This window comes from Cyclospora cayetanensis, unplaced genomic scaffold (assembly GCF_002999335.1).
Source record: "Cyclospora cayetanensis isolate NF1_C8 unplaced genomic scaffold, CcayRef3 CcayRef3_contig_173, whole genome shotgun sequence".
NCBI lineage: Eukaryota > Apicomplexa > Conoidasida > Eucoccidiorida > Eimeriidae > Cyclospora > Cyclospora cayetanensis.
The window spans coordinates 37,971-65,063 of NW_020312118.1; the positions used below are offsets into that span (position 1 = coordinate 37,971).

The 27,093-nt window shown below is 51.4% G+C and overlaps 6 protein-coding genes across 6 annotated transcripts; 3 read left to right on the plus strand and 3 right to left on the minus strand.

The window, feature by feature from the left end:
* Positions 1-2,317: 2,317 nt before the first annotated feature.
* LOC34623352 (glucose-induced degradation protein 8-B homolog) lies at positions 2,318-4,808 on the plus strand. Its single transcript, XM_026337275.1, has 10 exons — positions 2,318-2,403; positions 2,559-2,692; positions 2,884-2,990; positions 3,098-3,166; positions 3,287-3,349; positions 3,465-3,524; positions 3,655-3,754; positions 3,943-4,004; positions 4,412-4,553; positions 4,735-4,808. The coding sequence occupies exons 1-10, from the start codon at positions 2,318-2,320 to the stop codon at positions 4,806-4,808; spliced, it is 897 nt and encodes a 298-aa protein (XP_026193060.1).
* A 619-nt stretch (positions 4,809-5,427) lies between these two features.
* On the plus strand, positions 5,428-8,280 carry LOC113147274 (speckle-type POZ protein-like B). The gene is made up of 7 exons (XM_026337281.1): positions 5,428-5,524; positions 5,826-6,011; positions 6,383-6,562; positions 6,784-6,926; positions 7,213-7,437; positions 7,824-7,935; positions 8,231-8,280. The coding sequence occupies exons 1-7, from the start codon at positions 5,428-5,430 to the stop codon at positions 8,278-8,280; spliced, it is 993 nt and encodes a 330-aa protein (XP_026193066.1).
* Positions 8,281-9,215: 935 nt separating this feature from the next.
* LOC34623353 (tRNA-dihydrouridine(20/20a) synthase) lies at positions 9,216-14,491 on the minus strand. Its single transcript, XM_026337276.1, has 17 exons — positions 14,406-14,491; positions 14,076-14,176; positions 13,670-13,708; positions 13,427-13,537; positions 13,092-13,243; positions 12,492-12,541; positions 12,136-12,322; positions 11,669-11,798; positions 11,356-11,496; positions 10,984-11,122; positions 10,212-10,321; positions 10,038-10,085; positions 9,879-9,972; positions 9,767-9,816; positions 9,699-9,706; positions 9,536-9,648; positions 9,216-9,309 (listed from the first exon to the last, which is right to left on the minus strand). Exons 1-17 carry the CDS (start codon positions 14,489-14,491, stop codon positions 9,216-9,218), a joined length of 1,653 nt encoding a protein of 550 aa, XP_026193061.1.
* Positions 14,492-15,607: 1,116 nt separating this feature from the next.
* Positions 15,608-18,805, minus strand: LOC113147273. The gene has a single exon (XM_026337277.1). The coding sequence runs from the start codon at positions 18,803-18,805 to the stop codon at positions 15,608-15,610; it is 3,198 nt and encodes a 1,065-aa protein (XP_026193062.1).
* Positions 18,806-20,565: 1,760 nt separating this feature from the next.
* On the plus strand, positions 20,566-24,348 carry LOC34623354 (tRNA (guanine(37)-N1)-methyltransferase). Its single transcript, XM_026337278.1, has 12 exons — positions 20,566-20,750; positions 20,906-21,123; positions 21,274-21,375; positions 21,656-21,792; positions 22,068-22,175; positions 22,424-22,479; positions 22,615-22,670; positions 22,920-23,044; positions 23,212-23,443; positions 23,618-23,784; positions 23,963-24,016; positions 24,229-24,348. The coding sequence occupies exons 1-12, from the start codon at positions 20,566-20,568 to the stop codon at positions 24,346-24,348; spliced, it is 1,560 nt and encodes a 519-aa protein (XP_026193063.1).
* Positions 24,349-25,410: 1,062 nt separating this feature from the next.
* LOC34623355 lies at positions 25,411-26,693 on the minus strand. Its single transcript, XM_022736481.2, has 2 exons — positions 26,054-26,693; positions 25,411-25,928 (listed from the first exon to the last, which is right to left on the minus strand). The coding sequence occupies exons 1-2, from the start codon at positions 26,691-26,693 to the stop codon at positions 25,411-25,413; spliced, it is 1,158 nt and encodes a 385-aa protein (XP_022590534.2).
* Positions 26,694-27,093: the final 400 nt, after the last annotated feature.

The window sequence follows — 27,093 nt, forward strand, 5'->3', positions numbered from 1 at the left end:
GGATGGTCATTCGACGGGAGGAACAGGCTAGCAATTCGTTAACTGGGTGGCTGATTGGCCAGAGGGATTCTTGGAGAATGACATGGGGAATGAAACAACGCTACAGCGCCTACAGTGTGCCTCATTGCTATAAGCTTAGGTGGTGACGGGCGGGCCGGGTCGGTGGGTAGGAGCGGGGGCACGTAATTAACATTCCCTTCGGCAAGGCGGTACACTGCTGCCGCTGGAGGTGCATGCGTCCCAAAGAGCAGCCATTACCGCCAGTGTGATCTTCGAAACGTAGGGAGCATTCCGTGCATGCTCATTTTCTTTTTTAGTTTTTGTCTAGCTGGGTCTCTCCACGGGCTGCACGTTCCTGGGAGAGACAGACCGTGAAACACGTACTGCTTCAGTCGGATGGGCTATGTTGAGTATGGCGATATTGACGGCAGTCTGTTAAGTAATTCAAGTGCATACAGCAAAGTGAGATTGTTTCCGTGCTAGGTGGGTATTATAAGGGTTGCATACCAAGCAGGCACGCAGAGCCAGCACACAGGAAGGAGCATCCCTATGGCCAAAGGGGTCGCGTGAGCTGCGTGGACGAATGATGGACATGTTTAGAAAAATATTCACATACAGCTAAAAACATCTAAGCTCTGCTCCCGTCGGAAGCCATAGCACCAATCTCCTCGCAACAACTATCGATCTCACCAATGTACATGCACCTCTAGAGGGAGGTTAGCGGCCAGACAGGCAACGTGTAAATCGGCATGCACTTGTTTTCTCGAGCCTAGTCTTGAAATCTTGAGTGCATGAGGACCCTTCACATTAGAGCACTGTTCACTGCTCATGGTGCATGGCAATATTGTAGATGCTATATCTGTGGTCGCTGACCTCCCCTTGAAAGGGCGTGCAAATCTCCGGGATTATACCCATAGGCATTGGCTTCCGACGAAAGCAGTGCTGAGAGCTTTCCAGCTGTTTGTGTGTTTTTTTTGGAGATGCCCGTCCTTCTTCCACGGTGCTCACTCGTCTTCCTGGGCCTCATGTCGGCTCCTTTATTGGTAAAAGGGAAGCAGAAGCATCGTCAGAATTAGACGCGCACTGCACAGTGCCTCGTTTTGAAGGGGCATGACGCGCGCTCATGGACAGCCACTACGTATGACTCAGCTCCGACAGTCGGGGAGGCCACTTTGTGCTATGCACCAGAAACAGTGAATACTGCTGTAATGTGAAGCGTCCTCATGCACCCAAGAGCTCAAGACTAGGCTCGGGGAAACAAGTGCATCCCGTTTTAGATGTTGCCTGTCTGGCCGCTAACCTCTTTTTGGAGGTGCACATTCATAGTGGAAGGTCAAATTAAGGGCTACGGCTACCTGAACTCACCCAAGAGTTGTACTGTTTTCCACTGAGCTTTGAGTGAGCATACGGAGAAATTGCGGCACATCATGTCAAGCGTGGATTTCACGTAGGCCACCTCCCCTTGCTTCATTTTGTACTTAGTGATACTAGGTGTATTTTTTTCACGTATATGGCATCATTTTTGAAAACAGAAGAAGATTCTTAGATGCGCTGCATACGGGGTATGTTGCTTGACACGAGACTGGTAGGGGAGCGTTGTGCTCTGCTGAGGGCAGGGCAGGAAAAATAGAGTCCACTAGCACAAGGCAAGGACGTATTTTGTGAAGAATATCGCTAGGAAAGACGTGTGGCTTTCCCCGATTTTGCAAATGGCTCATCAAGAAACAAGTACCTGTGTTGGCCCTGGCGCGGGTTTTCGACCTCGCAGTAGCAGAACTTGTTGACGCAACAGATCTTCTCTGCAGCCCATTTTTCTCAATAGCATGAGTTAATGGGGCACTACAAGTGCTATGTGCTTTTGCGCGGAATGGGAGGGGTCTGGGGTCTGCAGGAACACCAAACAAAGCCACTGGTCAGAGTCACTGACCATCCACTGACGCTCCACGTTCCAGGGTGTGCATAGAAAGTCAAGTATATTTGACATCCCACCTCTAGTATGGTTAGTGTAATCACTGGTCTTGTGAATTTTCTAGTTGCTTCGTGCAAGACAAACCCAATAGCTTCAAGTTGGTGATGGGGCATCCAGTCGCCCTCACTAAGGGAGCATTGCATGGAAAACCATGCGAAAAGTAACCTGAGCTGTTTTTCTATGCTTATTCCACCCGGTTATGAGCTTTTACGTCAAATAAGGGTCATAGCATCTCACTGTGAAGGACTGATGGCTAATCTGCCCCCAAGAACCCCTTAACCCACCATTGGGCACATTCAACATCACGCTCTCCTTCTTTGTCTCTGGCTTGATCACCCCTCCATAAAGATGTCTGGACGGAGCCAGAATATTTCTTTCAATTCCTTCGACGAGTTCGACCCAGAGTCGGTTCGCAAGCTTACAGACTTCACCATGTGGGCCTAGCCATAAACCCCACACCAGTAGTGGCGACAAGTCTTCCTCTCGTCTTCCCATATTTTTCCTCCTACATGCTCTTTTTCTTCTTCTTTATCATAAGGCTTAGATGCTAGCACTTGGTGGACGCATTTTCTGCAATCCTTGCGCGCAGGAGCAGCTGGGTCAGGAAGCTGGGAGAAGCAGAAGTGTTTGAAACGGACATGCAGCACCTAATTCTCAACTACCTGACTATCAACGGCCTTGTTGGCCCAGCGGAGGAGTTCATAAGAGAAGCCCGCATAGATCGTGAATCGAATGTGCACTGTAGTCCTCTTCGCAAACGCGTCTTCAATTGCTTTTCTAGGGGAAATAAGGCCCCTGGCCATCTTGTCTTTTAATCCTGTTCTTGCTGCAGCCGCTCTCGGAGCTTGAGGTCGCTACTGCTGCTGTTGTCGACTTTTTCACTGGCATTGTTGGTGTTATTGCTACTACTGCAGCTCAAATGCCGCTCCACTGCATCGACTGCAGGGCGAAGATCCGCGAGGCCATTCTGGCTGGTCGGACAGAAGATGCAATTCGTCAAATAAGCTGTATAGACCCCATGGTGAGTGATTTTTTCTCCCTCTGTCTATCGTAACGCCCAACTGCTTGTCCTTCCCCTCGCAAGAGTAATTTAAAAACTTGCTCGGTCCGCTCTATGAAATTGTGCAGCTCCTGAATGCAGATGCTGAGGTTACGTTCTTGCTACATAAACAACAGCTCTTGCGGCTCATCGAGGCGGTAGGCAGTGGTGATTATCTTCTGATTCAACAAGCCAATCGCAACCCCTGTAGCAGGCTTTCGTCTGTGGAAGAGAGAAGCAGCTGATGCTAGATGTTTATGAAGTCAGCTGCGCCGCAGGGAGACCCGGAATTGGCCATCGATTTCGCGCAGCAAAACCTTGCCCCTTGTGTCAAGGAGTGTGTACGTCTAACTTTGCAACAGCAAGAATGATAGAGGCGCTTCTGATCCCCAGTTTTAGAGCTTTCATCCGCACTTCATCTCTTTCTTTTCTGATGTTCTTCTGTTGAATCCACAGCCGCACTTGCTTCCGCAGCTGGAGGAGGCGATGACTCTCTTGGCGTTTAACGACCTGAACGTAAGAGCAATCGCCATTCGCCAGTGTCTGTAACTCTTACTCCAACTGCGGTCAGTGGCAGATTACCAATCGGTAATTCTTCGAATGATCTGCGAAGTGCAAGCGTTTTGAGTTGTGCTGGTTGTTATAGTGTCCGGAGGCCCAACGGCTCATAGGAGGGATGGAACAACGAGAGAAAACAGCAAAACGAATTGACGAAGCAATCCTTGATTTGTACAGAATCGAGCAAGGCAAGCACTATAGGCCGAACCATCTATGGTTTATCGTTCGATTTGATCAAACACGAAAGTATCAGGCAGGCCCAGATAAAGCACTAGATCGGGTGGGACAGGAGGGAAATTGCTTTCTTTGATAGTTTGGGCATCGCAAGCAAGAGCGAATGGCTGCGCTGTCACTAGCTGTGCTGTGTTGATGGCAGAGTCCGCTTTGGAACTTCTGGCAAAGAATGCTCTCTTTAGTCAGGGGTGTCTCCATAACGCTGTAAGCTACCTCATTTACGCTTTGCTTAATTGTTTTCTGTATTGCTCCTACGAAATTCAGCAGCATTTATCATTTGACGCCACTTCCCGTTTACTTTTCCTCTTCTTTCGCTATATTTGGTGTCTTTCCAGCGCATCCCATGCGAGCGTTCCTCGTCTGTGTATTATTGCCACTGTGTGTCTTTGCGAAGTAATGCGTGTAGCCCTGCCCATTCGTGTCTGCAGCAGAGGTCCCTATGCCCTATGATTGTGGATCTACGGAAGGGCACTCTAGGCAGACCTTTCTTGCCCTCTGCGAGTCAGGCTACTAGCGAAGGGGCCTCCAGAGGGAGTGGAGGCAGTGGAACAGGTGGAAACCGTTCGGGCGCAGTGCAAGGGGCCTTGGACATGGATGTGATTTCTTCGCAGCCTCAAGAAGAGCCGCAAGAAGCAGGTCACCGCAGACAGAGTCAGTTGGCATTAAGCACGCCTGATCCGGGGACGGTTGCTTACAGTAGCCAAGATAGGGAACACTCAAGGGAATTTGGCAGGAGACGTAGGGCCGATGGGGGCTCTTCGTAAGGGTACCCCTATACAGATTAGAATGCTTCTAGGCTAGATCCAGCTTTTGGGGTCTGAATTACTTCTCTTTAATTTTCTATCTGTTGATATGCTGCCGTCTTGAAGGCACGTAGCTTTTGGTTGCCTTGGAACTTCCCGGATTCCGGTGCCTTTTTCAAAGTATTTCTTAGCCTTCGCCAAGCATTTGGCTGAAGCAACCACGAAACCAGAAGCCATTGCAAGATTTCCTAGTGCCGTTACATAAGCTCTCTATCTACAGTATCAGTTGTAGGCGAAGACTGGCACGCTTCTGGTTACGCACAGAGTTACGAAACAGTTCTATAGACCCCATCACGCAGGAAGCAGTGTCTCCAAAAAGGCGCCTTGGCGAAATCGCCCTTTTTTTTCGGGTCAATACAAAGGCAAAGCAAGGAATGCGGCCTCTTTCAGAGCCTGAATATCTAAATGAAGAGGCTTGCTGTACTCTCCCACCCCACATAAACTGCCAGCGACAGGAAAGGAACCACTGACAGTAGGCCGCCAGCTTGTTCCCAGCTTTACGGAATTCAAAAAAGCGTATCCAGTGCACTCATCAAAGAAAGCAGTTTCTGTTATCAAAGACGCATTACGTTGTTTCAGTTTGCAGCCAATGAGTGCGCATGTCCACCACAGACCGAACCGATGGGTTCTGGAAGCCAGAAAACGCAAACAATCAAGGAACCGCCAGAGTTTTTATTTCATTGAGTCGAATCTTTACGTTTAAATTTGTAGAGAAAGGTTCTTTGGCTGAAGTGTTCCCTCTTAGGGTCACACAGCCAGGTCACTTCAGTAGCCACAAGCTGTGTAGCTGCCTTCCCTCCTTTTCCGTGTCATCCTTCTTCGAAATGGAAAGCGCTGTCACGCAGATCGGGTGGGACGAGGCTTCATACCTTTGGGAGATCAGAGACTTCATGGATCTTCGTGAAATGGCGAAGGAAGACCGTCAGGCACTTCATAAACCCGCTGCCCTACCCTTTTTCTTTCGAATGGAAACAGCCAAATCAAAGGGCACTCGCACTACATTGGCACACCTATGACTAAATTTACGTAGAGTTAAGTGTTATCAAGTAGGCACTGGGCCTAAAAGCTAGCAAATGTGAATAAGAGGCGGTAACAAGACATGGTATTCTGTGAATGTCGCAAAGTGAGAAAAGAGGAATCGTCCAGAACGGAAAGGCTGCATGCTGAGGCTTAAGGAACAGGAGCTTTTCGTCGCCATTTGTGTGTGTGATCTTACCTTCAGCATCCTGCTCTGCGAGCCGGCTTGAGAGTCCTGTGTTCAAGTGTTTCTCTCTCTGGCTGTTCCCCAACGGTCAGGAACAGCACGAGTCTGTTGGCCTCATAGACCTCGCTATCATGTTTAAAGGAAAGAGGGGGTCTGTCCGGGCGAAATGGACAGCTTGTTTCCTTGATGCGAAAGGAGAACTGAGTCAGCAGCCACGATAATTTACCGGCCACGCTTAGTTGAGCTGAGTTCATGCCCTATTGGCATTCCTACTATTTCCTTCGTTCAATATGCAACCATAACGTACTTTTACTTTGGGTGTGCGTATTCTTTACTGCGCTTTTTTCTGTGCCTTTCATGCAGCTTGGGCAGCAATGTCATTGCTTACATATGCAGTCCTGCTTCATAACTATATGTAATATTTTCAGTCATTTACATGTGCAGACACCCTGTCCCTGCTTGGCCTCCAAGCATACGCTATGTAACCTGTCCGTCGCGCCTAATCTAGCGAAAACTCAACCTGAGAGTTTATTTCTTCGATTCTAAGTCCGCTTTTTGTTGCTTGACTATTTCAGTCCCTCGCACCCGACTGGCTGACCCTTTAAAGAAATACTGCCCAGGAGGTGACGGCCGCCGTTTCTCTTACGCGCCCTCGTTAGACACTCTCCAGTCATGGCTTCATAACGGCACACTTCGCATTTATTGTCAAGCCTTTATTGCGCTGGACTGCAAGTCGGCCCACGTGCCGATCCCCCGTAAGTAGAATGCACGCCCTTGCTAACTTTTTGGTAAATAGACATTCTTTGTGTGAATACCACCTCAGCAAATCTAATTAAGGTCATCTAAATAAGCGGATTTTTCACCGGGATTAATTGAATGGCCTCGCAATTGCTATAGGGACGTAATCTGTCGCAAAAACGAGGCAGATCACTGCCTTGGTAATACGCTCAAGGAGGCTGTCACATGTACTATGCAGCTGTAATTGCACAAGTGCCACCTCAACGGCTGAAGGCGGACATTATTCACTACGCCCTTCAAGCTGACTCGCATGACGTCCGCGTGTGGTGCTGCAATTCCGTTACAAGTTGTTGCCGCTTCCTTCTGGCAGCTCGCTCCCCAGTGAGTTTGTCAACACAAGCCTGCACAGAAAACATGTAGGATTGTCAGCATGCAGTTCAAAGTACATTGACGTTAGAATAGTGCAAGCGGGCTGCTCTTAAATAGGGTAGATCAAACTACGATAGCGCATAGCCAATGAATTTAGAAGTCCCTGAGTGCTTACCAGCTTCACCCTACCTCCTGATATCGAGTTATCCCGCAGCGTATCGATCATCCGCCAGTATATCAAGCCTGGCCAGTATGCAAGACTAGAACCTAGTCAGGTTCAACGTGCGGTTACTTCTAGGTACTGCGCAAAATGCTCAACGGGCCGTTTCGGGAGGCCGACGCGCCGGACATCCATCTGACAGACATTTGCCCGTTTGCCGCTCACCAAATGCTTCTTTTCATTCATACTGACGCCTGCGAACTACTTGAAAAGCTGAAGCCAACGTGCACGCTTGAAGAAAAAAGGCAACGGCAAGAAGCCCTTATGGCCCTCCTTTCTGCCGCAGACAAATACGATATTCAGGTAAGGCCGTTTCGCCTGCCGTGCGAAGAAGTATCCATGGAGATATTCTCGCCTAAGTAGTTCTTGCGTACATCACAGTTGCGTTACGTTTACAGGGTGCTAAGCAATATTACTTCACCGCGTAGTAAAATAAATTTGGGGGGGGATTGCTTGCCATTAGCCATGCCAACACATTTGTATACAGAAATCAGTCGCAAACTTACACTCGAAATCTTGGAAGGCTCATGTAATATATCGCGCGTGGTTCATTCACTCGGACGCTAGACGGCTTTCTCTTGTTCTGTTAGTAGATATATCAGGGGTCTTATGAGAAGGCAGCTGTCAAGTTGACCAATGGATATGGGGCGAGAATAGCAGTCTAGATCCTGCGTGTGGGTGGTTGTAAGGGTTTGAAGGACGAATGTGAGCAGCAGCTGGCAAATCTGGTGGACGAGGAGTCTGTCCTCGAGGTTTTGTTGTTTGCCCAATCACGGAACTTTAATCGACTGCTAGAAGCAGGTAAAAAGTAGCTGGGTTCCATATCATCAAGCCCATTACGGCATGCATTCAGAGACGGTGTTCACATATTGGCTTTATAAACGAAACTTGGCTCCGCTCAGGGCAACGATTGCCCCTCTGTTGGCTATTCATATACTCTCAACGCCCATGAACCGCCTTCTTCGGAATAACTGGCCGTACCACAAATAAGGAAATGAATCATTTCGCTTGGACTGGAACATGCTATTTCTAAGCAGCAACACTGACTAGTCTGCGCACATGCACATCTACAAAATGTTGTGCCTCAGGTCAAAAGCTATTACAAGGGATGCCCGCTCTGCGCCTGTGGAAAACTTGGCAGAATAGGTCGCCCCGCCTTTTTAACCAGACAACCGTTCCTCATGCATGCGAGAACACAGGAGGCTGCATCACGTGGGATACCAATGACAGAACCGAGGCCTTGTCTGTCTACGCTGCACCAGAGGTATCGTAGCTTGCGAACTTCACAAGCAGCGCGATCATTTGTGCAGTTCGCCTTTGAAAATAAAGCCAGTAGGCAGATCGCATAGGCGTTAGCGCCCCCTTTGTCATAGGGCTCTTCAGTGCGACGGGTTGGTCCACAACTCCCGCGTGTCTGATTTTTTATTGGTAAACACTTCGGAGGGGGATGAGTACAGGCTTCTCCGTAGAAAACGCCTGGAAAGTGTATTCGTCAACAAATAGTAAGTAGAACGCCAGGATACCAGTAATGATCACACAGACGAGCCAGAAGCCACGCAGTCCTGAGGGACCCGTAAGGTGTATGTGAGCTGTGTTCTAAAGAAAACAACCGTGGACGCAGTCACCGAGTTTACCTACCGTAGGCTGCATATATGGGAAGTCCAGTTAGTTGAGACAGGCCGGCGTCTAGGAAGAACAGGCAGGCGTTGAGACCAAGTACAGAACCCAGCTCTTGGCGTTGCACGAGCTTTGTCATTTGGGAAGTGCAGCAGATATACCTGTAGGAAGCAACCCGGTGAACCACCAATTCGACAACTTGTAGAGAATCCTGGTGGCTCCACCAGACGCATCGCTTTATTATTACAACACGATATAGATGAATGTATAGTCCTCCAAAGCGGTCCAATAGTGGCAAAAAGAATCAAGTGAACACCAGAGAACAACCGCACGTTCCCAGTGCACTAGCTAGCAAACAGCTTACAGCAGTGCTCCCCCGCATACTTGAATATGGAGTGAAAAGATGGCGCAGGAAAGATATGATTGGAATCAGCTTACGCGGAGTCAAGAGAAGGAGAAGTGTCTCAACCAGCGGCAGGTTGGGAAAGCATAGAAGCCTGAAACGGACAGGGGTTTTTTCTAGTCATACCAGAAAGGGCATAATGCGCTCTTCTAACCCTAAGAAACCGGCAAGGGCGATGGGACAAGAGTATTTTATACAAGCGCGGTCTCCTGAAAAAATGGACATGTAAAATATTTTAAAAAGCTTAACTACAACCACAAATTTTTAACTGCCCGCGGCCGTCTGCACCTACCAAAACGAGAGGCCAAAAATGGAGCAAGAATGCCTGTCCACGTTCATGACGTTTGAAATGGGTCGGCACACTTTTCGGATAAAATCTACCTTCGGCGGCTGCGCAAGAATGGATGAAACGCCGCACAAGCTGAGAGTACAACGTATTGCATACCAATCATAGAAGCCCCAATGGCAGTAACTAAGACATTGCTTTGAGCCGGCTGGAGGAGAGTAATCGCGTTCTTTAAAGGAAAGCTTTCAAGAGTCTTACAGTAAGCCCTTAAAAACACCAAGAGCTTGAAGCGACGCTGAATATCTGCTCATTGAGAATGCACTTACGGTACAAGCTGACGGCGACAGGCGTGAAGGCGTATCGTGCCATCAAGATTCTGCAAGCATCGAAGGGAATATATGCCCGGCCGGAGGAATCGCATAGAAAACTTGGTTTTACGGCAATAGTCCAAACACCATGACGAGGCAGCTTGATGCGCAGCGAGAAGCGATGGAACCGAATCGCTGAATCTCATTTTTCACCGAAGGTACGGCTGTTTCCCCGATGATAGATGAATTAAAATGTGGATCCTGCAGAAATGAGAGTCAGAAGACCTACTGAATTCTTGTTGTTCATTTGAAGCGTGAAACAACTCGTTGAATTCATCTAAAAGGCTCGTCATGAACATCATCGAGAGGAAGCCACAGGCATAACCGAATGAACAGCACTTGATGTATAGAATGGCTTTAGGAGCGTACAAACACAAAGCGCTGCAGCAGCAGGCTAGCATACCGAGGCTGAAAGCAAGGAAGCAACCGCACAGTTGAATTGACGAGGCGACGATAAGCGTTCCCCTCGGTCCAACGGAACTCGCGAGCGATGCCCCTATTCCTCCCCCGGCCACCAGTCCAATGCAATAAGAAAGGTTAAGGTAGGCCAAATGTGCTGTTCGATCTCGATCGCCTGTTTCCAAGGAAACTACCATCATTGCTGCCTGAGTCCCATGAATCATAAATCCCGGTAATTGACTGATAAAAAGCGCAGGAAGACTTGATGCCACTGCCATCTGTGGAATTAAATTACTCATTGAAAAATTATAGAGCTACGAATGATTATATGCCCACCAAAATATACATCAGGCAACAGGAGGACATTGCCAGAATAAATCTGCACAGGATGCGAGTATTTCACGTAGCACAAAATGCTTGACCAACGCAGTATCAGGTCTCACGCGCTACGTGGTCCTAGTGCGTCACCGATCCGGCCGAAGATTGGCGCTCCAAGAAGTTGACATACCGAAAAAACACCTGGAGGAAAGTGATGGGCATTAGCAAGCCGCATCGAGGCTATGGCCTGCTCACCTAGTATCCAGCCGTTTGCCTGTGCAGCCGATCAGAATATCAGGTCTAGCTTCGATGGCCAATATCGTAATTCAAATCGCACCTGGACAGGCTGCTGGAGTTCCATGACAATGTAGGGAAGCAGCGCAATCTAAGGAAGCTAAATTTACACGTGTGTGAGATCCCTATAGTTATGCATTCGAACCTGCATAGTGAATCCTGCTGCATAGATGGCCAGCAAGCAGTGGCAAATGCCAAGCGGGCCTCGCGAGAAGTCTTTGCATGATAGTACTGTGAACACTGCTCTTTGCGTGACACTCGTGCTGGCGGATCGCAAGAGCGAGGACATTTCAGCAACCGAAGCTGCAGAAATCCAGAGTCTGCTGTGAATCCAGTTGGTGTTTTGATAGTAAAACCTCCCAAAATGACGAAGTTAATGGGATGTAATAATTAATTAAAAATATTCAGCTTTTGGAAAATAAAAACGTGCTGTTTCAAGGAGCAACGCTGTCGATCAGTGTGGAGTGTATACGCACCCCTAATCTAGAGCAATTGTTCGTAGAGCGTGAAACCTCAATCGCCCTTTGAGCATCCACTAATTTCGCTATAATGCGGGTTCTTTCCAAGATTTATGGGGTAGTCAAGAACTCCTGGAAACTCGTTGTCCACAGCATCCATAGCCTGCAACAGCGCCTCTACCGCCGGCTCATTTGGGGTGGAACACCGTATTTTTGTGTCTGCAGGGACCGCGAAATTGGGAACAAAACAGCGGTTGAAAGGGCATCAATGCATATTATGCGGGAGCACCGAATCTAGATCTGCATTCATTGATTCAGCCTATCACTGCCTAAGTAGTAACACTCTAGAGGACATCTGGATCACGAAAGTTACAAATTACAGATATTTTACCTAATGTATTTCTAAAATGACGCTGTCCTGGCATTCCGCATAAGACTCCAAGAACTGGCTTCAGCAGAACGAACGGACTTTTCGGCTTCCTCGCGCTTTGCTCGTAACGTTCTAAATAGTCCAAGTACGCCTGACAATTCACAATACAAGTCCCTTAGAACAAATTATTTGACCTTTTGGGACTCTCTGTATGTCTATTGCATACCAATTCAATTACTTACCAACATAAGACTCCTCCTGCAATTTGCACTATCTGGATTTCGGTTCGTTCCTGCATGGGTCACCACACGCGCAGCGGATAATAAAGAATCGTTTACCTAGAGTAGCTGTGTTTTGATTGGTCAACATGCTATTAAAGCTTCACCAAATGTGGAAAGGTTCTGACTGTTCTCTAGCTAACCGTATATCAACGTGTCTGCTTGTGCAAGACAGCACGGATCATTCATTGCTGCTCTGCCTATCATAACGCCATGAAGCCCTGGGCCGCCATTGATCTCCTTATGTTCCAAAAAAGAAGTAGTGTCACTTTTCGCTCCATTTGCGTTTAATTCTCTCCATTTCCCCGACAGTAACTCATGCGCCTGTTCAAGGCTAGTGACACCTCCATTAATGGAGAAGCGCAGATTAGGAAAGGCATCATGTAGGGCGAAGACCCTACAGCACACAGGCGACTTAGCTACCAAAAAAAAGTGCATTTAAGTGGCACTAGTAAATTCCAGCATTCGATGGTGCGCGTTTACGGGCAAAAGCACTCGTGCACACTAGTATATTGCAATACAGAAGCACATGAAATCAGATCGGAACACGATCGCATCATACATACCTGTCGTAAAGCAGAGGTGGAACGGAGCGGTTCTTCTTGGGGTCGACTCCCTGCAATCCAAACAAAGTCGGAATAACTGGACGAAGTACTTACTAGGGGAAAGACAACTGAGACTGAAAAGGGTCTGCAAAATAAAGGGAGTACGCAAGTCAAAAGCCTTTTCTATTCAGACTAGAAAAAGGGTACAATCACCAACGGCGGACGGTTGTGAGCTTACTTGAAGCCAGGCCTTTCTGGCGTGGATTATGAAGTGTGTGCATCCACCTTCTGCGACCGTCTGAAAGGTGTCAGGATCAAAACAGTCTCCTCTTGCCATGTTAAGGAAGTGTAGCTTCTGAATTTATGAGGGAAAAGGTCAAGCTCAGGCCACTAAGTGCGCCTTAAACACAACCTTAGCTGACGCAAGTGCCTGTTTGTTCAACGCTATCAAGCCAATTCGATGAGGAAGGCTCGCCATGAAGGCCATCATCACTGCGAAGTCCCCAAAGTCCTCAGCATCAATCTTCATTTTGTGGCTATACCTTGCCCTTCGTATAAAACAATATTAAATGTGAAATGTAGCCATTGAAGGAATGAATTCCGTGAATTCATAAGGCATACCTCAACAAAGTTTCGGGTGAATTCCGGAGAGTCTAAAGTATCGACGCCAAGTCTGCATTTAACAGTAACTGGGATTTGCACACGCCTTTTCATCTGGTACACAATGTCCCGGACCTTTTCGGGAGTCCTCATCAGTGCTGCGCCAAAACAACCTGAGAAGTTTGCATACCACCACGTAGAGGAGGTCGTAAATTCCCCAAATTGTACGCACAGGGAGACAGCGCATAGGTGAAATGGTGTTTAGCTCTCTAGGTAACAGAACTTATATGTGTGCATCTACGCTGTATGTGTGCATGTACAAATCACTTATTTGACGAAAGGGGCAAAAGGCGGACCCTTAGAAACCACTCTGCAGCTTGGACAGCCAACGTTGAGATTGACTTCATCGTAGCCGGTTCTTTCTACCCACGTTGCTGCCTCAGAAACGGTATCGGCATTGGATCCCCCTGTTAAAAATCGCACGATGTGAGAGGGCCGCCTACCTTAAGCAGCAGGCTGCTCTGCCATAAGGACGTACTGCGCACGGGAGAAGCGATACTAGAAGAGAGCGCCCGATTCGCAGTAATGTGCCCGCTTACCTAGCTGACAAACAACTGGATGCTCATACTCATCAAAGCCTGAAATCCCAGCGCACTGCAGAACATCCCAGTGGAGTTTGTCCTGATAAAGTAGCTGATTAGCTCGCACACGACGAAGAGGCGATGAACGGAGAAGACGAACGAATAAGGAAGCAGAGCTCGCAAGGAAACGGGGTCTGAAAGATAACATGTGTTCTAAAGAGACAGGAGAGAGGCAGGTTATTTAAATATGTACAAACATAAATACATATATGCGTGCATACGCACAGACCGAGACGTTCCAAGCTGTCTGAGGGGGTTCAAGATAGAAAAAAATGGACCTTATGAAACAGATACGGCGAGAAGCAGTAAATTTGAACCAAGGAAGACTAGAGGACGATGGGAAAGGTGCCAGGCAGAAGTATACCGATGTGGTCATCCAGGTGGTGAGTGTTATGGAGAATTGTGGAGTCCACTACCATTTCCGTGTACAGAGTGGTTTTCCGAGTTAGAAGCCTCATAAAGTTCCTAACACAAATCAATGCACCACACAAGTATGTTTTCTACTAGGCCTATGAACGCGGTGGCCTCTGGTGTGAAACTTTGAAGTGGAAAAGCAGTAGAACGACGCTGCAAAAGTACGACGTCAAAGAACAGACGCTAGAGCGTACAACGTGGCACACTAAACCTTCCCAAGCATACATCAATCGGATGGATTTTGACAAGGATACAAAGCATACAAGTAATTTCGTTTTACCGGAAATGGGAATTTGAGACCGCAATCATCGGGGCCACAGCCAGCAACGGTTGCGAACCGTCCAATGAACTCCCTTCGTCCTCCATCCCATTTGAATCGTTATAAGTTGCCTAAAGGAAGAAAAAAGGTCCCTAAAGAAGACGGTGAGCACCAGAGTCAGAAGGCTGGACACGCCGGGTGCTACATCGGTCACGGATCCCTCACGGCAAGCAGTGCATTAAAATGCAGAGCAAAAGAAACAGGAATGCCAATTGTTTGCCTAATAGCCGTAACCAATAAAATTTTTTTAAATAGAACACTGCCCGTGTGGGGCCCCAGAGGGAGGCCCTAGGAGGGCATCCAGGGGCCCGAGGGGCCTCAGAGGGCCACCCTAAGGACCATTTTTCTTTTTTGTCCGAAGGACGTGAGTTCCTCTTCTTGATATGAATTCATGGCAGTGCCGTGAATATTCACTTTAGAACGTGCGTTGTAGGACTACAGCACATCTGGATACGGCTGTTTTGCTCCAATAGACGACTAACTGCTTGTAAAGTCAGAGCATGTTCACTGCTCAGCTAATAGCACTGATGTAAATTTATCAGTGGACAGCAGCCTCATTGTCCGGCGCGGCGGCAAAAGGCCAACCGGCAGAGCAAGCACTCCCACAAACCTGCGTCTTGTGCTTGTTCCGTTGGCGCTGCATTCCATGAGCTACAGCTTCCTCCACCTAGTAATTGTTTATTTGACATCCTCTGCTCTCTACGCTCCATGACACTCCAAAGAGTGCAGTGGCGCCAGCACAAGAACTTCTTTTGCTGTTTGCTTCTGGCTGTGCCATTTCGCGTTGCTGGCTCCACTGGACATAGGCTACGCATAATTACCCATTACATTGTTGCACAACCAAAGGAACTCGATTTCGTAAATCCGGCAAAGGTGTTTGTTCGTGCGCTTGTTTCGCCTCCGTGCCCTTTCCGCAAACCCCAAAGCCTAGTGCGTCTCATGACACACTAAGGCTACAATGGGAACGCAAATTCATCTTGCCACCAAAAAGAGGCAAACAAACACCGAGAAAAATATTGAGCACAACTGCATTAGAGGAAGGTGCCTAGTGCACCCCACTGCAGAGGGCGCCCTCGGCAAAGCGCCTAAGGAACCCCATGAGAAATCGGCCTAACGGTCGCACGTTTACCGGGACGTAGGGCCTTAAATGGTGCCTCCCGGAGCTATCGACGAAATGGAGGCCCCAGGGCCGCGCACAAATCCATCAGCAGCGAACCCGCAAAGTTAAGTTCTAGGGAAGACCCTCTGTTGAGGCGTTCTGACGAGGCTTCTGAAGGAGCCCTTCCACGAACTGGTTTGCCCTGCTGCTGTTGCTGCTGCTCTAGCAAGCGGTATAATAGTTGTTGCTGCAGCGGGTCATGGTAGGTGATCAGACATCCGTCTAAAGTTGAGAGGAGGAGCTGCAGCTTGGGATGCTGTTGCAGTAGTAGCAACAGGCAGGTGCGGACAGCAGAAGAAGCGCGGGAGGGCCAATCGGGCCTCTCAAATCGCTGCAGCAAAGGGCATTGCAGCAGGGCCAGCAGCTCACTGCTGTTGCTGCAGCACCGCAGCCGCTCTTGGATTGACACTAGTGAAAACCGTTGCGCGTGGAGTAGCTGAAGGGCAGAGGGCCAGAGACAGTTTGGGGTAGGAAACGCCACTGGGGCGCTTCCATCAAGCCGAAGTTCTCCAAAAGGATGGGGATGCTGACTAGCTGCTGTCTTTGCTAGGGCTTCAATAACGTCCATCTCCCCTAGGTCAGCCTCGCAACGAGCCAGGGGCGACTCCAGGCGTACACGTCTTCTTGGGAGGCTGCTCCCGTGGGTGGCCTGTGGAAGCGGGGTGGTGAAGATTCGCTGCTGGCAAGTACTGCAGAGGCCCCAAACCCGAAACTCCTCTTCGGTATACAAATCAGAAAAAGGACCCACCAGGTTGCTGCAAAAGGCATTAGTACAGAGAGCACCCATCAAGGGCGAGCGCTGAAGGTGTTCCAACAGCGAATCACTGTCGATACACACAGGGAAATGCTGCTGCTGTAGCTGTTGCTGCTGCTCGGTAAAAGCACGCCGCCACGCCAAAGACAACTCGTCCAATTGCTGAAGGAGTTGCTGCTGCAGTGCCTCATCTCCCATTGAGACATCCCTAGTCAGTTTCACATGTGATGTTGTTTCGCTGCTGCTGTTACTGCTAGTGCTACTGCGTGTGCTTCTTCTTCTGCTTCCGCTTTTGCAACTCTGAGTCTTGGCGGGCGCAATCCGGGGCAGAGGCTGTAGATCCTCCAGTTCTTGCGGCGGCGCAGCTGCAGCTGTTTTACTTGGATGAAACTGAACGCGAAACAGGATGTTTCCCTGCTGCAGCAGATGCTGCTGCCCGGCGCCTCCCAGGCTGCTGCGCCACCGCAGTGGGGACCAGTGTTCCCAGGGGCTGGTGAAGGGGGGCAGAGGCAGCGCAGCCTCCCCGAGGAAGCACCGCGTGTTGGTGCCATTGTGAAGGTTGCTACTGCTCCTGCTGCTGTTGGTGGCCCAAAGCTGCGCACTCACGGACGCAGCAGCAGCAGCAGCAGCAGCGGCTGATGGCCAATGTACTCTAAATCTAAAGGTCTCCTTCCATATCCCGTCTGCGGAGAGAGCCGTTTCCCTCTCTTCCCATTCACTAGGTCCTGTGGCGCAGCGAAGCACTACTTGCAACTTGGTGCCGAATTGCAATCTCGGTTGCTGTTTCGCCCCAGCGTCCGGCAGCAGCAAATTGGCTCGGAGTACAGCAGCTTCCAGGTGACCGTCATACACCCCACTAAAAGGGTTCTCTGTTGCTCTCGCGGCGGCTGCACAAGCAGCATCACGCAGAGCCAACTCTCTCTGCTCCCAGGTGGATGGCAGTAGCACCTCTTCCTGCTCCTGTTTCTGATTATCTTGGTCCTTCAAATGCCTCAAAAGGCCCTGAACTAACAAAGGCCGCAGCTGACTGTCTTGGAAAGCTTGCTCCACAAGGGAAGCTTCCCCAGGGCCCGCGTCTGCATGCTGCCTCTCTGCCGAGGAAAGCTGCTGCAAAGTCTTCTCCTGTTGCTTCTGCAGGTGACGTAGCAGCCTCTCCTGCTGCTGCTGCTGTTGCAGGAGCTGCTGCTGCAGCAGCTTCTCCTGCTGCAGCTGCTGCTGCTGCTGTTCGAGCTGCCGCTTGAGCAGCTCACTCGCTTCCTTTCGGTCTTGAGCTACTGTCGAGAGGAGCTCCTGCTGCAGTTGCTGTTTGAGCGAGTGCTTTAGCTGCTCTTCCAATTGCTGTTTAAGCGTGTGCTGCAACTGCTGTTGCAGCTGCTCTTTGAGGTGCTGCTTCAGCTCGTCCCGTAGGCCATGCGCTTGCTGTTGCCGCTGCTCCTCATGCTGTGCCTTTAGTGCCTGAAGGGCCGCGTGAACCTCCCTCAACCCCCCCTCCAGCGTCGTTTGTGAATCTGCTTCTTTTTTTGCCAGCCGCTTAAGTTCACCTTCCAGATGCGCTCTTTGTAACTCCATCTGTTCTCTAAAGGCCCTCACCTCCTCCTCCTGCTTTTTTTCCCTCTCTTGTTGCAAAAGCGTGTCTTGCCGCCCTGGGCCTTCGGGCTGCTGTTGAAGGCCACATTCGCCTGCCACAACGGGAGCCGCGTGCTGGCCCGTGTGCTGCTGCTGCAGTCGCTTCATGTTGTCTTGGTACTCCTTCAAAGCGTTCTGCGCCTCGGCAGCACTCTCGCTGTCCTCCACAAACCGTGCAACTGTGCGCTGTTTCAGCAGCGGTGGCTCCTCCTCCTCCTCAGTACTTCCCCCTCTCCTATTCTTGCTCTGCGTTCTGACCACAGCGGCCTCTGCAGACGCTTGGCCGGCCTCTTTTGTGTGGGGGCCCACAGATCCCCCTTTTGGCAGCTTCCTGGGTACCTTGTCTCGCAGTGCCTTAGCTACCTTCTTCGCTGCTGCAGCCTCGGCAAAGGCGCCAGCAGCACCGGCTGCTGCCGCCTCCTTGGCCTTGTCCTTTTGTTGCTGCTGAGGGTCCTCCTCCTGGAATTGGGCTGTTTTCTTCGGCAAGTGCCTATTTCTGGGGGAGAACTGGCGCTCCCACTGCTCCTGTTTCTCCTGTTGCAGCTGGGCTCCGCGCTGCCCTAGGAGTTCATGAGGCCCCCGAGGCTCCCTACTCCGGCGTGTGGGCCCCCCTTCCCGAAGAGGCCTTGCACTCCCCTGGCGGAGGCCCTTGCCAACCGCATACTTGTCACGGCAGCTGTAGCTGCAGAAGTCGGCGTAGCGGCCGTCCCACTGCATCCAGGCGTCTGCCTTGCACACCTTACAGCGAGGCCGAGCCGCTCGAGGGTCAAAGGCCTTCCCCGGTGTTTCCTCCTGCAACAGGAAGCTGAACAGCGCATCCATCGCTTGGTAGCTAGCGAGGCGGCATGATACGCATCACAAGCGAGAAGCATGAAGTGCGCACCGCTCACGCAGCCTCAATGGGCCACTGCTCTTGGGGATCCAGTGCGTCGTTAGGGTGAGCCTCCTCGTAGCCATTTCGAGGCCTCTCTATGGCTCGGCCGCAGACATCGCAAAGTTTGCTGCTGCTGCTGCCCCCGCAGTCGCAGCGGTCTCTGCCGCTCTGTGATTCTCCTTGCCTGTGTTTGTCTCCTCGCCCTCTTCGTTCATTTCTCGCGTCTTCGGGGAAAAAATCAACCTCAGCTGGACCGTCTCTTTCTTGCATAACGTTGCTCTCCCTGTGCCGCCTCGTAGGTCCTCCTGGCCTTCTACCTGCTTCTGCTCGCTGCACCCGTCGGTGCTTCCGCACAGCTTCAAGAAAAATCTTAATGGCGTGTGCTTCCTAGTGCAGCCTATAGCCGAAACAAGGCAAGGATAGCTGGGGGAGACCGTGATAGTGCCACTGCTGCTAAGGCGGGTGGGGTGTTGCTGCAGCGCACACAGAGGTCCTCGCAACCGCTCGAACACTCCACCAAGAGGTCTTTCACAGAGAGTGTCGAGCAGCCTCTGCTGGTAGCCCGACGGGCTTCCCGACACACGGAAGGCTCGAAGCGCGGAGCCGTCGAGTCGGCCGCTTTCTTTGACTGCTCATTCGCGGCTCTGTCGTGCCTTCTGCTGTTGAAACCGCCCAATATTCCTAGCTATAAACAAAGCAACAAAAGGTCCATGGCTCATCGCTGGAGATCCCGTTGCGCGCGTGCATCGCAGAGCTCGCGATGCACCGGCGGGCCATAGAGCGGTCGAGCCATCCCGAGTCGCTGCAGTAGGAGCAGCGGGAGGAGGCAACTGGCCGCTTAAACCCAACACACAGGCAGTAGTGCTCGTTTGGACTCTCTGTTGCTATTTCTTTTTGGGTTACTGCGCCTAGAGGAGCGGCCGTTGCGTTGGGTGGCTCCAGGCTGGGGGCCCCTGTACACTCCGATGGGGCTGCCGCGAAAGAGCATCTGGTCCTTTTTCGCGTGTATGTTACCATGCTGGACTGGTACTTTGAGGATTATTTGCTCTTGCCGTTGTGCAGCCTAAGTGCCGCTATTGCGGGGTTGCCCCTACCACACCCTTCTCTCCCTCCGCAGACAACCAGGTGCCCTCGGCCTCAGCCACGTTTCGACGGCGCTGCTCTTGCTCCTGCCGACTGGGTGCAGGAAAAGGGATCAATTCTGGCGTCAAAGCGCCAGACAACATTGGACCCTCTCCACTAGTAGCAGCACAGCCCCTGTGATATCTGTATCCATGGGCAGAATCCGATGCCCCTGAGGTGTCATCGAGACTCAGCTTTGCCCGCCAGTTGCCCAGTCAGGCATCCAGCAGCAGCACTCGTAGCAGAAACACAGCCAGAAGCGCACAGGTGGAGCTTCCTCCTTGCAAGGTCACCGCAGCGTGCAGCTACTGTCCAGAGAAGAAGCGGCCCATCCCCGCGGTGTTTGCGCATTGGGGCAGTAGCAGCTGCCTGTGTCGCCGCGCTGCAGCAGCAGCAGCAGCAGCACGCCTGCGTGCTCGGAAATAGCGATGCCAACACCCTCCACTCCTGCACAGGCAATCAGCTCGCTCGGCTCCCTCTAGTTCCAGGACGCTCTGGACCTCTCTCCCCCCCCCACGGCTCACACACTTCGTTGGGGGCAGCAGTGTACCTACAGGAAATCCTGGAGCTCGGAAGAAGCACGAAGATGTCGCCTGGCGTTCTCGGCGGGATCGAAGTGTCCTCCTCAGCAGAAGCACCACCAGCACCAACACCATCAGCCCCAGAGGACTTTGTGCAGCTGGATCGCGCTTCCTTTTCGCAGGAGAAAGAAGTGACGTTTCTTCGTGTGCCGCTGCAGCAGCTACAGGAGTACTCCAAGGCCCTTCGGAAGTGCGCAGAGTCTGCACTGCCAGCCTTTTTTACGCTGCTTCCCTTGGGCTTCGTGTGGCTCATGCTTCTGTTGCTAATACACAGTCCCTGTGGGAGTTTCTGGTGCTGAGAAGAAACTCACAGCTGCCACTGCTGATGAACGTTTGCGGCTGTAGGTACCTCCTGAAGGGAAGAAACCTCAAACCCGTCATTCCAGACCTCGAGAAAGAACAAGAGCAACAGCAGCAACAGAGGGTGGTGGACTCCCCAGGCGCAACAGAGCAGACGCTGTCGCAGCAAGAGCAGCAGCTCCAGCACAATGACGGTTCTGCATCTCCCAATGGCAAACCGGAAGAGTTCAAATGTCTCTTATTGGATCCTGCTATCGGAGCAGGCACGTAGCACAACACTCCATGGCCTCAGCCACGTTAGCAGCTTCCAGCGTGACGGTCTGGCATTGCTCGGGGTGCCACAAAGCACACACTGTCTACGGCTACTCTCTCACTGTTCAGCATGCATCTTTCTGCTGTGTGTATCTGCTCAGATCTGGCAGAACTGCCCGACTCCCTGAGACAGCTGGTGCAAAATTCTGGGATTCGTGTGGGGAGGCATCGGATATCTGTTGGCTATGACAATCTCTCAGCTCGTGAGGGAGTGCCACCGGCGTTTTCGTGCTAAACTTGCTGAGATGCGGCCTCTTACATGGCTGTTACTGTTGAGGGCTGCTCGCTTTCCGCGGCTCGTACTGCCTCTGTACTTACTCGCTGCTGCGCTCATACATCGCCGTTGAATGCTGGCGGCTCGCTTTTACTGGGAAGGGTGGTATGCCTGAGGAAGTCTGCATTTGTTTGAGCGCTGCCTCCTCATCCTTTTGAGCGTGTCTGCTTGCGTGTGCTGCGGCTTCTGCACTTTTGGCTTCTTGGCAGTGGAGTGTCTTTCCGCATTAATGCCAGAGACTGCGGAGGTGCCGCATCGGTTCGAGTGTGTGGGGCATATCGCTCACCTGAATCTCCCAGCCACCCTCCTTAAGTTCAAATATGCCATTGGGCAAGTGGTCCTCGATGTCCGTTGCTGCTACCGGCGCACATCTGGTGCTGAAGAAAAAAGGGGCTGTACCTTGCGGAGCTACGAAAAATCACGACTTTGTTGCTGCTGTTGCTGGCCATGCCAATGCTGCTGCCATCGCTGATTTACTGAAGGGCGCTCTTGCTGTTGCTGCAGCCAGACCCTTTTTGCCTGCGGCTGCGCTGCCCGCTCACTCCAAGTAGCATTGCCAAAGCTTCAGGCTTACCTTGATGGGCGCGTTTACTGCCGATGGTGTGACAAATTCTGATGCAGAAGCATCCTCAGCTGCGCACGGTGGTCTTGAAGACGGGCATTGGCGAGAAATGGAGAGAACTGCAGTTTGAGCTTCTCGCTGGCGAAGCGGACTACGTCGCTAAAGTAGTGAGCTTGTCGGCAGCAGTGGCAGTTTGGACAGGAGGTTTAACGTTGGCGGCGTCTGCGCCGACGTTTGAGCATCCACTCGGGGTGATATTAAAGCTGCTGACTCTGCATAGTATATTGAGTGAGAGGAAGACGCTTCGAAAAATACTCCACGAATCCCTGGGCTTTAAATGTGCTGAAGTCGTGGCAGCACCTCTGGGAGGTTGTGGATTCTGTGCAGTCTGCAGTGTGCCTTGCATGCCGCGCAGAAAGAAAGCGACTTGGTCTTTGAAGTGGACTACGCAAAAGCGTTTTGGAACTCTAGGTGAATTTCGTCTGGTGCTGATGATTCTCGTGTTGCTGTATCCGTAGCGTCTCCTGCAAGCGATGGCCTTTCTATTTGTGCTCCTATGGCTGCTAGAAACTTGTATGCACATGTGCCGCTTCGTGGGGTCTGCAGGCTTTCGTGTGAACGCCAGCGCATCACAGCTCTCATTCCAAGAGACGCAGTTGTTTGTAAGCGCATCTTTTATACGGGTGTTCTCCTTGATGACTGTCGATGATCAGCAGCAGCAGGACCGCGCGTGTTTGTGCATTCCTGGTTGCTCTGCTCCCGCTGCTCCTCCAATGGTGTAACGTGGTCATGGTTGTGTGCCCCATCTCCAGGCTCCTAAGCGTTGTTTGATTTTCCCGTCCTCAACGGCAGCACCTCTTTTGATTCTCTATTGCGTGTATGTATATCTGCGTGCCGCCCGTCTGCTGCAGTAGACGCTTTTGCGGGAGTTGGAGCATTCGCCATCTTTCTGGCTCGCAGCGGTTGCGTTGTTGCTGCAAACGATGGAAATCCTGCCTCTGCAGCAAACATGAAGACAAATGCGAAACGCAACCGAGTGAGTTGAGTGTCCTGCTGTCAGTGCTGTTGAGGCCGTTGTCTCCTAGACGCCAAGATGAGTGAGCGGCTGCGTCGGCATTTCCACGAATTGATGCTGTGCAACTCGCTTTGACAGAAACCATGTCCTCACTTTTCGAAGTAGAAGTCCTACTGTCTATTTCATAGGTCTCTGCGTTGGTGGAGGTGCACAACCGAGACGCACGGGAGTTCCTTAGAACCCAGGCACAGCCAGAGGCCATTGCGGCCCTCCTGCAGAAGCGTGTGCAGGCCAGAGGAACCTCAGCCCCCCCAACATCAGCTCCAAGAGTACTGGCAGCTGAAACAGGGCATGAAGTGCAAACCCCTGTTGAGGTTCACGTGCTGATGAACCTTCCGGAACTGGCAATTGAATTTTTAGGTCTGCCTGTGCTTCCCTCTGCCTGCTACATGTTTCCTTTCGGCGGTGTGTAATTGCTGCTGCACGTTCAGCTTACGGGCCGTGGCGAACAGCTGCCTGTACAGATGAGGATCCAGCAAATGTAAGTTCCCGTCATCTTTTGTTGTGGGGCCAACTGGGTGCGCTGTTGTTCAGACGTATTCCCAGGACTCTTGAGCCGGACAGAGCCGCACTCAAAGAGATTGCGCCCTGAAGCGAGACTAAACAGCGACGCAGCAGCCGCAGAGAAACTTCGAATTGCCAAGTGGCGCGTGCACTGCTACGCTTTTTGCAGAAACCCTAAGCCCGAAGAGGAACTACGGGTGAGATGTCCAGCATTGCTGTCCACCAGCTGTGGATACGTGTGTTGACAGGCCCACATGCATGATAGATAAATAAGTGCGTGCAGACCTGCGTGCCGACACGTATGTTTGGACACGTCTGTGCTTAAAGCCATAAGTCAAGAGCCTTTACTCGAGTTCGGATGGTGCTGTGCCGCAGCCGCGCGTGGAAGCTGCCCTTGGCTGTTGGCCTGAGCCAGTTGACATACAAGAGGTTTGTCACTCCGTAACAACCTTGCAGCTATGTGCACTCTTCTTCCCTTTAACCTGGAACCATAGGCTCCTGCTAAGGCGAAGCTGGTCGTCTGCAGGGGCAGTGGCTTTCTCAGGACACGAAAGGCTCTGGGCAAGCTCCCCTGCAGCACCGATCCGTACCACGCGGGTTGTTTCTTGTGTGGCCCCTGGTGTATGTACACTGCACTGCAGGTAAGGGACGTGGCGCCACACAAGAGGATGTATTGCATTGCCTTTGATATACCGGTTTCGCTACTTCGGGACGAGTCCAAAGCAACTGTAGCTCAAGAACAGGCAGAGAAGGAACCTTAGGAACGTTGCGGCCGAGCTATGGCTTGCCACCAGTTGCCAGCTCTCCAAAGGGGTTTCAGCACAACTATACGACCAAGGGAAATCGCCCTTGATGCAGAACACTGTAGGAACAGCGGGGAGGTATGGTGTGCATCGCAACAGCGCGAGGGGAGCCCAGCCCTCCCATCCACCAGCCAGGATGCCCAACTCTGAAAGCGACGTGCTGGTGCAGTACATGTCAGCCTTTCTGGCTACTGAATAACAGTATTGCTTCACTTATAGTGCAGCACTGCATTTTGTGACGTGGGGAGCTCAAGGTGCGGCTGCAGCAGCACCTTTCGCCTCCATGACATCCCATCCGTCGTTACTCACTCTCCTGCAAAGGCAAGTATATTCTTGACCTTTTCTTCTAAAGGCTTTGTGAGTGGATATTTTGAGAAAAGAGCTACTTACAGGTATGGGGGCCCAAAGGGGAAAACAAACTCATAGAATAAAGGAAGTCGGCGTTACCAACGGCTTACTGTTCCACCTTTTTGCACCCACTCATGAAAGGCAAACACGGTGCATGCAGGTACAAGGAACGCCGTAATTATACTGGGCGCAGGCAAGAGTTAAGCGCTGCATACGGCGTGTTTGCGCAAACCGCATAGCCCAGCTGAAATAGATGGGCCATCAACAAAGCACACTGCCTCTGCAGAGCTTCAGAGACAAAGTCGCTGAGCCTCATAAATGGGCCCCCTAGACCAGGCATCCTTCAACGAAGGCATTGGAGTTGCAGGCAGCTGCAGCCGTCGAGACTGCTCTGTGCCTCTTGCAGCCAGCAGCCTCGTGGTGCTCTCGAGCGACCCGAGACTTCCTGGCGCGCTCTCTCGGGACATGCAGCCCCATTAGAGTATGCAGACACTGTAGTGTTCCGCGATATACAGGTACACGTACCATTTCCTAAAAGCAGCAATATTCATCTTACTTGTGTGCGTGTGTGCCGGTCTGCACGTCACACTTTTTTCGCGTCACAGGTCTGCCAAAATAGCCCTATTGGGTGCTCGCTCCGGGCACTTTCTCATCTAGAGTCTATCCCGCTTCTTAGGTGGCCCAAATACATGGCACCACAGTTTCAATAATGCTCTGTGCTGCGTTGTGGAGAGGCTGACAATCAGCACAGGCCTTGAGAACCGCCAGGCCGTCTGCACGCAGGAGCGCGTTGCAGCAGCGAATCATGACCGAGACATGCGCCGGTTTGTTGCTGCTGAAGGCGGTATCTATCTCCTGAAACAGTTGCTGCAGCTGCTGCAATAGCGCGTGTTGTTCCTCCAAACGTGCAGGATCCACTGCCACCTTCTGCGCTTTACGCTGAGGCCCAGATGGTTTCCTTGCCGTGGGTGCTGCATCCGTTGTTGCACCTGTTGCCTCTTGCGTTGCTCCTTCCGTTGCCTCTGTGTCTGACTCGCCGCAGCTACTGCAGAATGCCCTGCTAGAGTCCGTTATTTCATGTAACCGTTCGAAAAGACGAGAGCAGCGCGCCTCCATCTGCTGCTGCTGCTCCTGTAGCTCAGCTGAAGGCTTTGCTGCAGCTCGCGCCTCTTCTAGGGCTCTCGCTCTCTCTGAGACACGACAAACACACTAAAAGGGACTTGCCGCACTGCAACGTAGCCTAAAAATACTGCAGATAAGGCGTTCTGGCAGAAGTGCTGCTGGATTGATTCATTGCACTCGTGAGGGCGCTTACCAATGTCCTCCTTGGAAGGCCACAGACGTATCTCCTCTTCATCGCTTGAATCGTTTACCATAGCTTCCAGGAATGCAGCACAACCGTGAATATCTTTGCTGCTGCTGCTGCTTGCGTTGCACCCAGTGGAGGTGTAAGGTACCCTCTTTTCTTGCTGAGGCAACCGCCTCTGCTGAGCTCCTCCAGCTTCTTCAACTTTTCGGTATAGTGGAGCTGTCCCCTCACCCCTGCTCTCCTGAACATGCTCCACATTTCGATCCACTTGATGTGGCATATCATGTAACTGTTCTAGCAATGACTGTATGTACACTTTGGAGGCAGCTATGGCCACAATAATTACAACGCCCACACAGATTCCAACAGCCAAGAAAATAAAGAATGTATTCTGTTGCTGCTGCCGCTCGTGCTGCAGTATCCTTTCCTCCAGCAACGCAGTATACGCCTCCAGGTTCCTCAGGGCACTCGTGTCATCCTCATTATATGGAAGGCTGCAGCTGTGGGGGCTGCTGTGGTCGTCAGTGCTGCCAGCACCAATGCTGCATTCTGCGCGAGTGTTCACTGCTGCTATTGTTGCCCTTTCCAAAGCGGTAGCAGCAGCAATGATGACAAAGAAAATCCCAGACGGACAGGTGAACTTCATCTTGGATCCAGGAATACCTGGGGGCAACACAGCGGAGGGGCCGCTGCGCTTTGCTGCTCTTGCTACAGTACCAGAAGCAGTACAGCAGCCCTAGTAGTCTGATAGCTAGCAAATTTGATACTTATCACGCGTCAACGCCAAAAAAGGAAATCGACTCTCTGCTGTCCCAACCCTATGGTGGCCCTAGGACCACCAAGCGCAGTTGCAACTAGCGAGCAACCTCAACTCTATAGGCACTCAGATACATAAATGCGAACAAATGCAACAAATTACATTTGTTCATTGAGTACAATCTTGTCTCAAGTATTCTGCGGACTCGGTAAACGCAGCAGTAACTGCTGTGGCTGCAGCCAGGTGCGGTAGCTCCTACACAGGGCCCCCCGAAAAGGGCCCCTGTCCT

Excerpts from the sequence above, each read along its gene's own strand:
- LOC34623352 (XM_026337275.1), top strand. The coding sequence starts at position 2,318 with ATGTCTGGACGGAGCCAGAATATTTCTTTCAATTCCTTCGACGAGTTC. Across the intron at positions 3,525-3,654 it reads TGGCGTTTAACGACCTGAAC|TGTCCGGAGGCCCAACGGCT; the intron begins GTAAGAGCAATC and ends TGGTTGTTATAG. Across the intron at positions 3,755-3,942 it reads TTTGTACAGAATCGAGCAAG|AGTCCGCTTTGGAACTTCTG; the intron begins GCAAGCACTATA and ends TGTTGATGGCAG.
- LOC113147274 (XM_026337281.1), top strand. The coding sequence starts at position 5,428 with ATGGAAAGCGCTGTCACGCAGATCGGGTGGGACGAGGCTTCATACCTT. Across the intron at positions 6,563-6,783 it reads GGCCCACGTGCCGATCCCCC|CTGTAATTGCACAAGTGCCA; the intron begins GTAAGTAGAATG and ends TGTACTATGCAG. Across the intron at positions 7,438-7,823 it reads CAGACAAATACGATATTCAG|GGTTTGAAGGACGAATGTGA; the intron begins GTAAGGCCGTTT and ends GGTGGTTGTAAG.
- LOC34623353 (XM_026337276.1), bottom strand. The coding sequence starts at position 14,491 with ATGGAGGACGAAGGGAGTTCATTGGACGGTTCGCAACCGTTGCTGGCT. Across the intron at positions 12,323-12,491 it reads CCACCTCTGCTTTACGACAG|GGTCTTCGCCCTACATGATG; the intron begins GTATGTATGATG and ends TGTGTGCTGTAG. Across the intron at positions 10,086-10,211 it reads CTTCCTTGCTTTCAGCCTCG|ATGAATTCAACGAGTTGTTT; the intron begins GTATGCTAGCCT and ends CGAGCCTTTTAG.
- LOC113147273 (XM_026337277.1), bottom strand. The coding sequence starts at position 18,805 with ATGGATGCGCTGTTCAGCTTCCTGTTGCAGGAGGAAACACCGGGGAAG.
- LOC34623354 (XM_026337278.1), top strand. The coding sequence starts at position 20,566 with ATGTCGCCTGGCGTTCTCGGCGGGATCGAAGTGTCCTCCTCAGCAGAA. Across the intron at positions 20,751-20,905 it reads TACTCCAAGGCCCTTCGGAA|GTACCTCCTGAAGGGAAGAA; the intron begins GTGCGCAGAGTC and ends TTGCGGCTGTAG. Across the intron at positions 22,480-22,614 it reads AAAGCGTTTTGGAACTCTAG|GCTTTCGTGTGAACGCCAGC; the intron begins GTGAATTTCGTC and ends TGGGGTCTGCAG.
- LOC34623355 (XM_022736481.2), bottom strand. The coding sequence starts at position 26,693 with ATGAAGTTCACCTGTCCGTCTGGGATTTTCTTTGTCATCATTGCTGCT. Across the intron at positions 25,929-26,053 it reads GCCTTCCAAGGAGGACATTG|AGAGAGCGAGAGCCCTAGAA; the intron begins GTAAGCGCCCTC and ends GTCGTGTCTCAG.